The sequence below is a fragment of the Haliaeetus leucocephalus genome, unplaced genomic scaffold (assembly GCF_000737465.1).
Source record: "Haliaeetus leucocephalus isolate CR32 unplaced genomic scaffold, Haliaeetus_leucocephalus-4.0 Scaffold190, whole genome shotgun sequence".
Classification (NCBI taxonomy): Eukaryota; Metazoa; Chordata; class Aves; order Accipitriformes; family Accipitridae; genus Haliaeetus; species Haliaeetus leucocephalus.
The window spans coordinates 523,992-539,138 of NW_010972626.1; the positions used below are offsets into that span (position 1 = coordinate 523,992).

Consider the following 15,147-nt stretch of genomic DNA (forward strand, 5'->3'; position numbering starts at 1 on the left):
TCCCGTTCTTCGCGGAGCGGGAGTCCCGCTGCCCGCCCGCCCACGGAGGCTGCCAAGGGCACGAGTGCAGCGCAGGCGAAAGCGCTTTATTCCTCCGGTGTCCCTTTGACTGGGAGCGAGCGGGGACGGGCAGCCTGGCAGGACACCAGCCGTAACGCGTTTGGCCAAAACCCTGGAGCTCTCCGCTTTTACGCAGCCGAGCCTTGCCTGCGGTAACTTAGGCTGGGGCGGTCAGCGAGCGTGCCTCCCGGGAACACCTCCCTCGGCACCTCGCTTTCGAGGAAGACCCCGCTGTCCACCTCAAAGAGCGGCGGGGGCTGCTCCCGCTGGGCACCCTATCCGCGACACGAGGCGCTGGGGGCTTGGGCGCGACATTCGTGAAGGTGTTGGGTTCACAAAGCTCTGCCCTGCTCTTGTGAGGCTGCCGTAATCCTGGGCAGCTTCAACACGGGCTTCTTAAAAATATAATTAGACTAAGCAGGGGAGGCTGCTGGCAGCACCAGCTTGTTATGCAACCCCCGCTCCTCCGTGACGGGGGAAGGAGGATGTTTTCCGGGGCTGTTTAGTTTATCCCACTTCCCAGCCAGAGGATGGTTTTCCCTGTGCTAACCCACCTTTTCTTTTCTTTTTTTTTTTTCTTTTCCTTTTTTCTGTCCTGCAAGCTGCTCTCAGGGTTGAACCCGAAGGGGCTCCACGCAGGGCGTGACGCAGCGTGTGCTCTCCCACAGGCACGGCATGGCAGCGAGCACAGGCAGCAGCGGTGGTGAGACGGCGGCGACGGGGGAGCCGGCACACGCGGTGTCGCTGCTGCGGGGGCTGAGTGCGCTGCGAGCGGAGCGGAGCCTGCTGGATGTGACGGTGGTGGCGGGTGGCCGGGAGTTCGGGGCGCACCGCGCCGTCCTGGCCGCCGCCTCCGGCTACTTCCGCGCCATGTTCGGTGGGGCGCTGCGGGAGGCACGGGCCGAGCGGGTACGGCTGCACGGCGTGGAGCCCGAGTGCCTGGCGCGCCTCCTCGACTTCGCCTACACCGGCCGGGTGGGCGGGTTGGGCCCTGACATCGCCGAGCGCCTGCTGCGCGCCGCTGACCTGCTGCAGTTCCCTGCCGTCAAGGAGGCCTGCGGCGCCTGGCTGGCACGTCAACTGGAGCCCGCCAACGCCCTGGACATGCAGGACTTCGCCGAGGCCTTCGCCTGCCCGGCGCTGGCGGCTGCCGCCCACCGCTTCGTCCTACGGCACGTGGGTGAGCTGGGCGCCCAGCTGGAGAGGTTGCCGCTGCCGCGCCTCCTCTCCTACCTGCGGGACGACGGGCTCTGTGTCCCCAAAGAGGAGGCTGCCTTCCAGCTGGCGCTGCGCTGGGTGCGTGCCGACCCCGCTGCCCGCGCCCCGCTGCTGCCCCAGCTCCTGGCCCATGTCCGCCTGCCCTTTGTGCGCCGCTTCTACCTGCTGGCCCACGTGGAGGGCGAGCCGCTGGTAGCCCGCTGCCCGCCCTGCCTGCGTCTCCTGCGTGAGGCCCGTGACTTCCAGGCCGCCCGCCTCGACCGCCATGACCGGGGGCCCTGCGCCCGCATGCGCCCCCGGCCCTCCACTGGCCTGGCCGAGATCCTCGTCATCGTTGGTGGCTGCGACCGCGATTGCGACGAGCTCGTCACCGTTGACTGCTACAACCCTCGCACCGGCCACTGGCGCTACCTGGCCGAGTTCCCCGAGCACCTGGGTGGGGGCTACAGCGTCGCCGCACTGGGCAACGACATCTATGTCACCGGTAAGGCGTGCAGGGTATGAAAGCACCGCTGCTGAGATTTCCATTGAAAATACACAGGTTCTAACAGCGAGACCTGGCTTTTCTCGGGGTAGCAGAGAGTTTGAAACTCTGCTCGGGCTCAGTATGACTGCAGCCTGAAGGCGGGTGTAGGGACTCCTTGAGTTCGTGCTGAATTTAGCAGCGGGTCTCAGTCCGGGAGGTATTTTGTCGTGACTAATGCTCCTGAGCACGTGGGCAGAAGTAACAGATCTTGCACCGGTAGAACTTTCTAACCACTCGCGCTGGGGGACAGGAGTGACTTGAGAGGGTTTTGAATTTCTGGCTGTGAAGATGGTGTTTGGGTTCAGAATCTGTGAATCACAAGCCAAGCGCGTGCTCGAGGCAGAGGCGCGTCAGAAAGCCCCCGGTTCCTCAGCCAGCCAGCGCCTATGAGTCACGGTACCTTCCTCAGCACAAATGCTGCCTCCTCGCAGTCCGCTGGGGCTATAATTACTTCTGTCAAGGTGACATGGATGTGTAAATTCGGCTGTTAATCTGCATGTAGATGCCTCCTTTGAAGCACATCCCCGTAGCTGGACTGGCAGCCCTGCGGCAGCCATAACAAACCAGGGCCTGGGAAACAAGGTGCTGCAGAACAGCTTGCTCTGGGTGTGCAGGACGTGCTGACAAAGATTTGAAGGGCAGGTCAAATGCAGGTGAACAGGAAACTGTTCATTCTCTAGTCACGAGCAGAAAACAAGGCTCTGCTTTAAGGGCAGAGTTCTAAAAAGGATGGGCTACCATGGATGCCCTTATGTCCCGTGGGAGCTTTCTGGAGCGATCCCGGCCAGTTCTGGGGGCACTGATACTGCCGAGAGCTCCGTGCTTCAGCAAGGCCACTGCTGGCAGGGATCTTCAGTTGTTCTGCTTAGTGTCAGCATCGTAGCATGGGTAGTGGGGAGGGAGGGTTGGAAGGTTTCTGTACTGCCGGCGATAATGCTGCCTTGGCAGCTGGGCGCTGGTGAGCGTTAGTCTCGGCAGTTTCTGGACAGCAATGCAGCAAGGGTTGCAAAACAGGGAAGAAAACGGTTGTTTGGAGGGACGGAGCTAGTCAAACCTGGGAGACTCATTTTGAGTCTGGCTGAGTACAGACTAGGAGTGACACGGGAGAAATCCTTCCAGGCTTGCTGGGAAAGAAACAGTGCAAAACTTCTGTTAAAGTCCTCACAGCATACGCTACTGTGGTACCCCAGCACTGAAATATTTTCATAATGTATGGCCCTGGGAAGGAAAAAGTGCGTGTAGGTATTAAGAAGGTGCAGCTGGAAGACATAGCAAAGTCCCCTGTCCCCAGTCTCCTCCATCGCCCTGTAGTATTTCCCTTTGCGAAACCACACTTTGACATGTGGCGTGCTGTGCTGCAGGGGGATCGGATGGGTCAAGGCTGTACGACTGCGTCTGGAGGTACAATTCCAGCGTGAACGAGTGGACAGAGGTGTCTCCCATGCTGAAAGCCAGAGAATACCACAGCTCCACAGTCCTGGACGGGCTGCTGTACGTGATCGCCTCCGACAGCACGGAGCGCTACGACCACTCGGTGGACAGCTGGGAGGCTCTGCAGCCCATGCTGTACCCCATGGACAACTGCTCCACCACCTCGTGCCGCGGCAAGCTGTTCGCCATAGGCTCCCTGGCTGGCAAAGAGTCCATGGTTATGCAGTGCTATGACCCTGACAGCGACCTCTGGTCCCTCGTGAACTGCGGCCACCTGCCTCCCTGGTCCTTCGCCCCAAAGACTGTCACTCTCAACGGCCTCATGTACTTCATAAGGTGAGTAGCAGGAGCAATAACCTCCCTCCCCATGCCCCTGCTGGGCAAGCCCAGGGTTTCCCCGGGAAGGCATGCAGATTTTGTGGGTGGTTGCAGGAAGAGCACTGCGTTGGGAAAGCACAGCAGTGCTTCCTCTGATGGTCCAGGTGGGTCTGTAAACTGCCACACCTCTTCGCTTTACTTCTGTTGTAGCTGGACCTCAAAGAACTACACTTAAAATTCTGTAAAAATGTCTGAATCTAAACCCACAGGCTGGGGAATAGCCAGGTCTAAATCTGGCTGAAGTCAGCAGCAGTGCTGCTTGGAAATAGACTTCTCAGTTTTCTTGGCTTCTGGTTCAACCCCCCTTGTTGCTATAAATAAGCGAGTAAGCTCCAAGAAAGCGTTAAACTGTAGCCCAGGGGAGGACATCCTCCGTCTCAGCGGAGATAAGAGGACCGAAGATGAAATGATTGGTCACTATTTTTAAGCGCCTTTCCAAATTGGGAGTTAATTACCCATCTGAAGCTGTCCTGGTGGTGCAAATACTTTGGTTATCCACCTAATTAAAAATAAACTGAAAGGCATGCTAGCACTGAAGCATTTCATCTTGTTGTGTTGACTTTGAGCAAACATAGACTTCTGCGATGGCCTCCAGACACTTTTCTTTTTTTAGTCTCCTCTTGGCTTTGCATAACACAGCAACTTCTACCCAGGACCTTTTATTTGATTCATTTGGGTTCAGCCGAGTGTCTTGGTTCCTGGCCATTGTTTGCAGGTAGCAGTTTGAGTCACCTGCTTTTCAGTAAAGACTGGCAGGGGTGTTCTAGCTGTTCGGCCACTTGTCACAAGCGGGTTCTAAAGGTTTTCCTTTTTCTTATCTTTTTTAAGATACTGATGATTGACACTTCAGGATTTCTGATCACTTACGCCTCTGCAGGAGTTAATGAGGAGATGATCAGGGTCAGGTTTTTCCTCCCCTCATTTCACGTGCTGCACATGGGCTGCTGCTCTGTGTAAAGCTGTGAGATAATCTTTGGAGGACAGAGGAATAGGTTACGAATAGAGGTCGCAAACTCATTTTTTGGTTAGTTTTAAATAGCTCAGACTAAAGCTTCTGACTGATGATCCCCTCTAGTGGGACTAGTTTTATAACTATAAATATGGCACAGCAACGAGGCTTAGGTCTTCAGCTGTATCCTTCTTTGAGCTAACCCTGAGACAGGAGAGGAGGTCCTGGCCTGCCTGTCACCAGTGCCTGGAACTGCATGCCTAGAGCTTTGCCCCTTGTTTCCCTTCCAGTCCGTCGGGGTTTTCAGCTTCATACTTGGAAGTATTTGACTCACCTGCTGCTCTGTTAGTTACGGGAAGCGTTGTGAACAGCAGCACTTCCTCCAGGTACAAATGGCTTTGTAGCAGCATTTAGCTCCCAAGCGCTGTGTGCTAAGGCAGGTACCGGCTCTTGGTTCTGAGCAGTTCTGAGGAAGAAAGGTTGGTCTTAGTGCAGCTCTGTGGGGCTTGGAGCGCTCGCTTACATGTGCCTGCACTCAGGATGTTTCGTTCAGGTGAATATTGGTTCAGTTAAAGGTACATCACAAAAGTAACTCAAACTGAAGAAACTGGTTTCAAAGTGTGTATTGTATGGGTACCTTAGGAACGCTTGTCCAGAGCGTAACCAGAAAGCCCCATGGCACGCACCTTGGCTTCACCACAGGCTTTGCAGGTGGATTTCTGATGTAATGTTTGCTAAACAGACGCTGCTGGTGTAGGTGAGATTTCTCATTTATTTTCATTCCCTTCCCTGCTCAGATTCACGTCAGCAATCGATAGTGATACCTTGTCACCTGCACGACGCATGACAATATGCGATGTCACAATAGATACAAAGACAATAAAATATTCCTCGCAGCCTTTTGAATCCATCCCTAACAGGACTGTCTTGGAGTGACTGACAGCACTTCTCCAGCTGCCCTGACCTTGTCGTCCTCGTGTTCTTGGGTCAGCAGCGCGCATTTCTGCGTTGTGAACATCCTTCACCTGTCACTGTCGCCCTCCTGCCTCGCGAGCAGAGCGGGCAAGAGAAGCCTTGGGGGATTACACTGCCCCCGCCAGCTCTTCTCTCGCAGTCCTATGGCCCATCTAAATTTGGCACTGGCAAAAAACTCAAGCAGTAGGGATGCCATTACTTGGAAGTGCATGGAGGTTTAAGCCTCTCCAGAACAGCAGTCATTTTTCTTCCAGACCCTGAAGACTTGGCACCAAAGCCAGATCAGATCAGTCTGTGAAATGCAGGCTTGCAGAAAGTTAGTCTGTGAACACACCTACCATAGATGTAGATGTAAAAAAAAAAAAAAAAAAAAGGACTAGATTTGAAAAAGCCCTTGCGATTGTGGAGCCATTTCTGACCCAGCAGTGGCGTAGCTGTGTGCTGGACTCCGAGTGGGGCATGCAGTCCAGAGCAGCTCGCCCTGCCATCTCGGCTGGAGCGACCAGCTTAGGCAGGCAGAAAACAGTGCATGCTGTCAACTTGCTCTATCTCTGGTTGTCTTGTCTGCCATCCCACCTAGGCGGCATCCTGAAACTTGGCATACACCAGAAAGTATAGAGTGCGTTGCTTTGGCTGTAGAGAAGCTCAGAAGGGGCGCGTGGGCTCTCTGGATGTAGGTCACTGGCACTGAGAATGAGACGTGCTCCTGCGCTAATATGTGGTACGGGCGCAATGTCTGTGCCAGCCTGCTTCGTGGGTTAGGGGTGCAGCGGAGAAGTCCAGGCATTTCCTGGGGTTGAATGTCACTGCAGGCACAGGAGAAGCCCACGCTGGAGGCTGGGGTCCGCATCGAGACCTGCACCTTCGTACAGGAACCCTCTGGTCTCTAATCTACGTAGTGGAATTGGAGCAGAAGTGCTTATGGCAGCATTTCAGGCTGTTGAACTGGGGGCTTCACAAGGTGGGAGGTTTTTAGAATGCAGAAGAGTAATTTGTGTTATCTCCCACAGAGACGACTCAGCTGAAGTGGACGTTTACAATCCAGCGAAGAATGAATGGGATAAAATCCCTGCCATGCTTCAGGTAGGACGCTTACTGAGCTACCGGCTGCCTATTAGTGTTAAAAACCAGCGTAATTTACCTTTGGAAAAAACAGGTGCTCTTTAGATGATAACCCCTTGCACACAGAGTGCATTTAAGCATCTCACAGTCACCTGGTAGAAAAAAATCCCAGACTGCGGTTGCGTAGTCGGGTGCTCAGCCCAGCACGCAAGAGCTGGGCAAAGCTAGAAAACGCTCTCTCCTCCTGGCAGTTGGGCAACGCTGGTTGAGAGCCAGAGTCAGCAGCTGGTGGGCGCTGAGCCCCGTCCAAGTGAGCAGTTGCGGGACAGTACCCGACACCTTTGTCATCTGTCTAATTGGGCAAAACTCTCCTGTCTAACTGTTGCGTATATTTATTTTTAAATTGTAGGTTCACGTTGGGGGGAGCGTGGCTGTGCTTGGCGGGAAGCTCTACGTCTCTGGCGGCTACGATAACACGTTTGAACTCTCGGATGTCGTGGAAGCCTACGACCCTGAGACGCGAACGTGGAGCGTGGTGGGCCGACTGCCCGAGCCCATCTTCTGGCATGGCAGCGTCAGCATATTCCGGCAGTTCATGCCGGAAACCACACAGGAGGATGATGGCATCACACTGGACAACACCATCAACTTGAACAGGCAGCACCAAAACCTTCACAACCAGAACCTTAACGAGCTTCGTTAGCAGGGGAAGGCACTGTTCCCCTGGCTCACCGCGAGTTCATTATCCAGAACCAGCGTTGCTTTGAGAGAAGGCAGAGGCAAACCGGTGCTTGGAAACAAAAACATACTGTTCAGAGAGGGAGTGAAAACTCCTAATGTTTGACGTGCTGTTGCGGAACCACAGCCGGCAGACAGCGAGGCCTCCACTGCGGCGTCCCTCGGCCCTCCTCTGGGGCAGGAGAAGGTGCTGCACTGCCTGCAGAGGAGACCCAAGAGGTGAACTCTGAGGAAAGCAATCGCGCTGAATGTCACTGCAGCATTGCAGCTTACAGCTTTTGGTCAGACGCCTTTTGCTGGGAGCTCCTTCACCCTGTAATGCTTCGTTTGCCACCAAACCTTCTTCAGTTTCTTTTTTGGTAGGACGGTGGTCGGGACGCCCACCTCTGTTCTGTGCTTCAGAGGAAGACGGACCTCCTGCGCGCGTCTTTCTCTGTGTGGTTAGAGGGGGGGAAAGGCCTTCCCACAAGAGCTGGAGGTCTGTTAGGGGCGAGAGGTTAATATGAGAACATGGCCCCTCCTGCCCTGTCACCGTGGTCCTCAGTCCCCGTTCATGCCTTCAGAAGGAACAGACGTCCTGTAGCAGGGATCTCGCCAAGGCTGGGTTATGAAGTTTCACCTTTCCCGTTGTCCGAAGCTCAGTTCTTCCTGTATTTTGGTGGGGGTTTTTTAAGTTGCAGCATTTAAACTTCTGCAGGTGTTTGTTTTCCAACCCTTCCTAGTAGCGCGCTTTTTCCTTCCAAGAAGAAGCACCCTTATTTATCTTTTAATTGCATTCTCACAGCTAGATTATTTTCATTTCTGATCACCCCAGCTGCACCCTCCTGTTAGGGGAAGGGGAGAAGCGAGTACCCCTCTTGGCTGGCCCGAGGAGCCACTCTCCCTTCCCGGTGTCATTGGACTTGTTGATAGTGGGGCTGAACTAGGCAGAAAAAGCTGCTGCTTGTGGCGAGGGCTGTTTGCTGCTGGTTCTCCTGTGCCAAACTCTCAGTCAGCACGCTGGGTTGGGCAGATAGGCCCCATGCAGCAAGGGCGAGTTTTTATTTCTTCACCATTTTGAAGGAGCTAAGTCAGCGTTGTACTGTTTTAGGAAAAAAAAAAAACTTACTGGGAAAGGCGAGTGCAGCTTCCTCAGGAGATTCACTGCAGGCTTGCAGAATTGCTGGCTGTGTTTAGATACCTTGATGCAGAATTGCTTTCAAATGCATTGCCTTGTGTGAAGGAACCCACCAGACCTTCGGAGGGGTCTCGTGCCTGTCGTGCCTCCAGTTTGCAGGAGCTCTCGGGATTTGGGTGAAGGTGTAGGAGTTAGCCAGTGTTGAGGACTGAAAGGTAGTTATTTTAGGGTTGGGTTTTTTTCTTCTTTTTGCTTGGGGTTTGCTGTTTTTTTTGGCCTGTGTAAGATTTGCCTTTATACTCGCCCAGGTGACCTCATTAGCTTGGGCTGTGTTTCCTCTGTCTACCTTAGCTGAAGAGAAGCAGTTTACTTGTGGAATGTTTCTTGAACAAGAAAACGGCTAAAACTGCAGTATGGCTCACCCAAAAATGAGCATCGTGCCTTTTGGAAAAGTGTAAAGTGTGACAACGGCTGAGGTGTTGGCTGGATGCGCTTGCTTTTTCCATCTTTCATTTTTAATCAATAGGAAAGAAAATTGAACTTATTTCAGAGATGGAAAGCCCGTCTACTTGATTGCACGCCTGCCTTCTGGCTTGCCCTTGGATTGAGTAGTGTCAGAGCCCCATCTCCACAACATCAGCACCTTCACAGCTTTAAAAAAAGCTCTTTGCCTTCAGTGCTGTTTTATGCCACGCTCCTCAGCTGTGGAACTTGGGAAAGCTGTTCATGAAATTTGGGCTGTTCTCCAGGTCTGAAACTTTGACAGTGCCTTGAAACTGCCATGTACCGGTGGAGGATCGCGGAGGGGCCTCATCTGGCCACGGCAGCCTCTGGGTTTAAAACCCTCTCCGGCGCTGCCACGGGCTGGGGTGCAGGGGGGGCCCCTCTTGGGTGGAGGGGACATGCAGGGGGCCTGTGATTTGGGGCGGCTCCTTCGTTTCTGGCTGCATCCTGCCATGTCGACCCGTGAGGCTAAAGCAGCCTGTCCCCACGGCGCCGTGTCGTGCCCGGGGAGAGACGGTGCACGCCACGCAGCTGAACTTGCATTGCAGACCGAAGTATTTACGCTGAACTATAAATAGTACGCACACCCTGTCTCATACTGTAGTGCTCGCTGCTAGACCTGCCACCCCTGAATTCCCCAACCGGCTGAACAGTTACGGATCTGTATTTATTTTTTTGTAAAATTCATTGTGTCTGAATCTCTGAGTACAGTTTAAATACCGTCCTTTGAAACAAAGGCATTTTACATTTACAGATATTGTATTTTTATTCTCATAGTTTGTTTTTAAATTTACTTGCAGCAGTCAAGTTAAATAAAACACGTTATGTAAATCTCGCTGTCATCTTTGAAGGGAAGATTACTGAAGTTTCTAGGGCTGAGGTACGTTTAACCTGGAGACTTTCTGCCTCCTTGGTGAGTAAAAGAGGGAAAGGGGAGAGAGCGTGGCCGGGATTTCAGGGCACGTGGGTACTCTGTGATCTTCCCCCACCCTGGGAATACTCAGAAAAAGGTTCTCAGCATCACAGCAACCCCGGATCCTCATATTTCAGACAAGTACAAATCCCCACACCTAAGAACAAGAGCTGAGAGCATTGCCCAGCTCCTGGAGATAATGTGTTTCAAGTTACCAAACAGCTACATTATCTCAATAGTGAGAAGATGCAGGTCATGCCCTGCCTTTAACAGGGTAAAGAAAGAGCAATTACCAGAAGTTTGACAAAACAGAGTAGAAATAAGGCACAAATTTAACGGAGGAGACAATCCTTTCAGCAAGTGTTTAAGGAAAGGGGCAGAGCCACACTCTCTTGGGGAAGGTAAGCTTTAATCATGAGCTTTCAGACTCAAAAGGCAGAACTGCCTGCGCGAGGCCAGAGCACTGGAGGAAAGGGGAGGCGAGCACCAGCTGTCCCTCCAGCCGCAAAGGAGAGCTCGTTAAAAAGTGATTCACAGTATTACACACACCAAGTCAGCAGTCACATCCTGCCTCATACAGCACACGTATGTTTATTTAAGTAGCCATTCTGAATAGCTTCACATTTGTTTCTTCATTTGTGACCCGATTATAACTTCATTTCCCTGCAACCTGGGGTGGGAGCTTTGTGGGGAGGAAGGGAAGGGGCAGCTGCACAACTCAGAAAGAACAAGCGCAGCAGAGAGCAGCTCCAGCCCAATGCTTTATTGTGTTTTGGTAGGAAGGACGCGCGCAGGCGGTCACGCTATGTTTCACAGTCTTCGGGAATCGTCGTCGTTATAATTAGTGATTGCTCGATCACATCCGCTGTAGAGAAGTTCTCGTTCGAGCAGAGTCTCTGCACAGGGAGCTCCTCGGGCAGGGTGCCGCGGGACAAGGACTCCACGATCACCTCGGCCGAGCCCACGTCCAGCTCTGGCGGCGGCTGCAGTGCCACCACCACGGCCTTCTCGTCCTCGATGATCAGGTTCCGCAACTTCCGCTGCCGGGGGTTGTAGTTCTCCACCCGGTCGTGAATCCCCATGTGGCGCCTCAAGTGAGCCTGCAAAAGGAAGACGCAGGATGAGGGGCCCGGTGGGGGCTGGCTCCCCTGGCACAGCACACGCTGCCGGGGTTGCCAGAGCCTGGGAAGGCCTCACCTGCCGCGTGAACTTGTAGCCGCACTCAGTGCACTCGAACTTCCTCACACCCTTGTGCCGGCGGACGTGGACGCGCAGCTGTTCAACAGCTGAGGAAGGAAGCAAGAGCTTGTTGGCAGCAGCACCACATGGTAGATGCTCGCGGCGACGCAAAGCTGCACCACAGAAAGGAGGGCAGTTTCTAAAGAGCCGTGTGAAAGCTCGATGCCCTGGCCATTACCTTTGAATGTTTTCCCACAGATCTGGCAGAAGTGGGGCCTCCCCTCCTGGTGCCGGCTGGCAATGTGCCTCAGCAGGGGCCCCTTCTCTGTGAAGCGCTGATCGCAGAACTCGCAGCTGAAGGGACGCTCCCCAGTGTGGGTCCGGTTGTGCTTGTCCAGGCTCGCTGCCGTTGGCAGGGGGAGAGAGGGGGAGAGCCGCCGGTCAGCGGCGCAGCACATGCCCCTGTCGCGGGGCTCAGGTACAAGCCATGCCGCAGCAAAGACTGCACGCGTGCGGTGCGGTCGCTCTGTGCCAGGCTGGTTAGGAAGGCTTAGAAGCAGTAAAATCAGCAGCCTGCTGGTTCAGGTGAACTGTTACTGGGGAAAACTCATCAATTTCTTCCTCTTTTATGCCATGAGGGTAATGGAGGTAACGGGAACCTGCCTTCCTCAGTGTTAGTGTGCGCTCCCAAGAGTGTGGCTTTGCTCCCCGGAGGAAGCGGGCAGAAGAAGGTGGGTTTTGCAGCATGGCTGCTTTCTGGAGGTTCCGGATGCCGGAGCACGGTGCTCAGCACCAGCAGCCCCAGCCGCGCGCCCAGAGGGTACCTTGTGTCCTGAAGGTCTTGCCGCAGAGGTGGCACTGGAAGGGCTTCTCGCCGGTGTGCGTGCGCAGGTGCATGTTGAGGTTGGCTTTCTGCGTGAAGGCGTGGTGGCAGAACTCGCAAACATAGGGCCGCTCATTTCTGTGGGCAGAGGCAATGTTACCTTTATCTCTGCCTTTGCCAGCTTCAGCCCCACAGGTTAGCTGCTGCTCCTCGCCCGAAGTTCTTGGAATTAAACTCCTACTTCAACCCATCTCAAACTAAAGTATTTTGGAGGCCTGCAAATGCTATTGTGCAGCCACAGGCTCCCAAGCTGCAGCCTCCTGCCCCTTGGGCATTATAACCAGCCCAGGAAACAGAACACTAAGGTGAGCGTGGAGAGCAGCCGCTGGTGCACGCTGGCCACTTCAAGAACACGAATGAGCTGGGCTGATGAGCTTCAGTCATCACCTGTATTGCTATGACCGCACGCTCACAGAAAGTGCCAACGGTCTGCACTTCCTTTGGAAGAGAGAAAAGCAAAACACCGGTTGGCCCCTCACCAGATTTCTGGCAGAAGCTTCGGCCTGGCACCTTGGGGAAGGGGGTGCTTGCCGCCTTCCAGCCAGCCCCTCTTCCCAGCACCACCCAGCTGGGCCCTCGGGGGAGGAAGCGCAACCAGGAGAGCCAGGGCGATGCAGGAGAGGACACAGGTTACGTCATACCTGTGCTTGGCCTTGATGTGCATCTGCAGGCCGTTGCGACTCGAGGCCCGGTGCCCACACTCCTCGCAGACAAACAGCTTCTCTCCCCGGTGCTTGAAGGCCTCGTGCAGGCGCAGCTCTGTCCGAGACAGAAAGCACTTGGAGCAGGTCGAGCACTGCAAGGCCACAGGAGAGCGCAGGGTTAGGCAGCTCGCCCGGGCACGGTTCACGGCGTATGCCCGCAACAGACCCGCTCGCTGCCCAAGACCCCTCCCTCTGCCTGCCGCTGCTGCTTTGGGGCTCTGCCTGCGGCCAGCTGTGGCAGCACCCCCAGCTCCAAAATGCCTAACAAGACGAGACGGTCTGACAAAGGCAAAATGCTGGTCAGTACTTGGGTCTGTCAGCCAAAAAAATGACGAGGACTGCTCCTGTTCCCAAAAAACTACTTCCAGCAGCTCTGTAACTTCCTGCCTTGCTAAAAAGAGCCAGACAGGATGACAGGCGCCATTCCTTAGGCCAGGCCTGAGCACAGGCTAATTCCCTCCCAAAACCCCACCGCCGCCCACCTGCTCCCTTACCGCATGGGGCTTTGGCGCGCCATGCAGCTTTATCATGTGGCTCTGCAGGTCCTTCTTCTGCATGAACTGCTGGGCACAGGAGGAGCACTGAAACACAGGAGAGGAGGGTCAGCTTCCAGCAAGCGCCAAACAGTGATTTTGGCGCAAGGAGAGGCCCGGCAGCGCGCTGGCGCAACGGGCAGGGGAGTGCCGTTCTGACATGGAACACGAATCCCTGGTAAGACCACAGAAAGCGCCTGGCTTTGGTCTCTCCCTGGAGCACGTTCTGGCTCAGAGATGGGGAACGACCCTCAGCAGGCTGCCACGGACAAGGGAAGGGAGCCAGTGTGCTCTTTTCCCCTGCCGGGCTGGGCCAGGCTGCCCCAAAACAGGACGCTCACCCCCCCCTTTCTTCGCACCAGCATGGAGCCACTCGTAGGGTCGTCAGAGGCAGGCACTGCTCACCTTGTATGGCATCTCCCCTGTGTGTGACACCATATGCAGCCGCAGCTCCATTCGCCTCTTGAACACCTCCTGGCAGACCGAACACGTGAAAACCTGCAAGAGAGGGGGGAAGCATCAGCTTCTGCCGAACCGAGAGTCCAACGCAAAGCCCGCAGCTCAGACCCGCACTGGCAGCAACCTGGATCTTTCACGGTACAGAGTATCCTCGCGCGCTTGAAAAAAAACAGACAAAATGAGAGTTGTGTGGTAAATTGGACAAAAGCTGCTGCCATCCTCATTGGCAGTGGACTTGGGGGGGGCTATGGCTGGAGAAAGGCTCTAATTCCACTCCTGCAAAACGGCACCTGCTTTCCAGACCGCAGCTTCCTGGCCGTACCTGCTCAGATCGGTTCATGCAATTTCTGGCTTCGTGTTGCAGGAGATTCTCTTTTCTGAAATAACATTTGCCACATTTGGAACATTCAAATGGCTTTTCTCCAGTGTGTTTCCTAGGGGTAAGACAAAAGGAGAGTGTCCGTCACTGCTGGTCCCACAGCAGAGATGCACGAGCGGGCCCAGCGAGGACACTGGGAAGGGAGAGGGAAGGACCAGGCAGTTTCTACCCTCCCCCCCCCCAGCACCAATATTCACAGCTGCCCAAAAGCCACCTTTTATGCCAGCTTTGCGGATCCCATCAAGCTGTTGGCGCCCGCTATGCTCCACGAAACCTCAGTTTCGCAGGGCTAAGGTTCTCCCCTCGCAGAAGAGTGCAGCTGGAGCTCGCGCTCTCTCTGCAGGCACCCACTTTGCTCCTGATTATCAACCCCCAGGCTCCTCGCAGCACCCGGCCATGCCGGCGCACTCCCCACAACCCAGGCAAATTGCCCCACAGCCCATGCCGATTCTGAAAGCCCAGTAGGACCATTTGCCATCGCCCACCCGCAGCCGGCATGTCCCCTAGAACAGCCCCTCAACGCCGCCTTTTTGAGGCAGGCTGGCGCTGACCCCCGAGGAGCGGAAGCCCGGGACAGCCGTTGTGGCTCTCAGAACGGTTTCGGAGCTGTACAACTCCCCCACAGCCACCCTGGCTCAAAGCGGCCCCAGCCCAGGGGACAGAGGGGACCTCCTTTTCCATCCCAGGGGACACTGAGGCGTTGAGACCAGCTGGCCGCAAGTGGGGCCGATCGCCCACCGCCCCCCACCCCGTGGAAGAGAGGGTGGGAAGGAGCAGAGCCTCGCAGCGCAGGTGCCTACGCGCGAACGCAAGGGGAAGGAAAAGTCGGAGCGTTTACCTGTTGTGCACTTTAAGGCAATATTTGCTGAGGAAGGTTTTATGACATGTGGGGCACTCGACCGGCACCGCTGTACCTTTTCTGCTACCCGGCGTCCCCGTGCCGCCGGGCGCCTTCCCGGGGGGGGGGTTCTTTTTGCTCCGCAGGGCCTTTTTCTCGGGCAGGGACTCGGCGTCGCTGTCCCCCCGCCCGCCGTCGCCCGCCGCCGCCTCCTCCGGGGCCGGGGGGGTGGCCTGCGAGGGAAGAGGCGGCCGTCACCGCGCCTCCCCCGCCGGGCCGCCGACCCCCTGCCCTTCTCCCC

The 15,147-nt window shown here is 55.4% G+C and overlaps 2 protein-coding genes across 2 annotated transcripts in view; one reads left to right on the forward strand and one right to left on the reverse strand.

The window, feature by feature from the left end:
• The first annotated feature begins 40 nt into the window (after positions 1 to 40).
• Positions 41 to 9,673, forward strand: KLHL21 (kelch-like family member 21). The gene is made up of 4 exons (XM_010565353.1): positions 41 to 1,762; positions 3,166 to 3,571; positions 6,548 to 6,620; positions 7,009 to 9,673. The coding sequence occupies exons 1-4, from the start codon at positions 736 to 738 to the stop codon at positions 7,300 to 7,302; spliced, it is 1,800 nt and encodes a 599-aa protein (XP_010563655.1). The 5' UTR covers positions 41 to 735; the 3' UTR covers positions 7,303 to 9,673.
• Positions 9,674 to 10,040: 367 nt separating this feature from the next.
• ZBTB48 (zinc finger and BTB domain containing 48) overlaps positions 10,041 to 15,147 on the reverse strand; it is a 5,619-nt gene continuing 512 nt past the window's right edge. Inside the window, exons 3-11 of the mRNA XM_010565379.1 lie at positions 14,847 to 15,079; positions 13,952 to 14,063; positions 13,576 to 13,668; positions 13,132 to 13,218; positions 12,575 to 12,729; positions 11,875 to 12,011; positions 11,289 to 11,453; positions 11,069 to 11,157; positions 10,041 to 10,971 (exon numbers count right to left, since the gene is read on the reverse strand). Of these exons, the coding sequence (XP_010563681.1) occupies positions 10,675 to 10,971; positions 11,069 to 11,157; positions 11,289 to 11,453; positions 11,875 to 12,011; positions 12,575 to 12,729; positions 13,132 to 13,218; positions 13,576 to 13,668; positions 13,952 to 14,063; positions 14,847 to 15,079 (1,368 nt within the window). The 3' untranslated portion in view covers positions 10,041 to 10,674. The remainder of the gene's footprint in view (positions 10,972 to 11,068; positions 11,158 to 11,288; positions 11,454 to 11,874; positions 12,012 to 12,574; positions 12,730 to 13,131; positions 13,219 to 13,575; positions 13,669 to 13,951; positions 14,064 to 14,846; positions 15,080 to 15,147) is intronic.

What these genes read in the sequence shown, in the direction of transcription:
- KLHL21 (XM_010565353.1), top strand. Translation starts at nt 736, where the DNA reads ATGGCAGCGAGCACAGGCAGCAGCGGTGGTGAGACGGCGGCGACGGGG. An exon ending in CAACGACATCTATGTCACCG is followed by an intron (nt 1,763 to 3,165) that starts GTAAGGCGTGCA and finishes GCTGTGCTGCAG; the next exon opens with GGGGATCGGATGGGTCAAGG. An exon ending in AAATCCCTGCCATGCTTCAG is followed by an intron (nt 6,621 to 7,008) that starts GTAGGACGCTTA and finishes TTTAAATTGTAG; the next exon opens with GTTCACGTTGGGGGGAGCGT.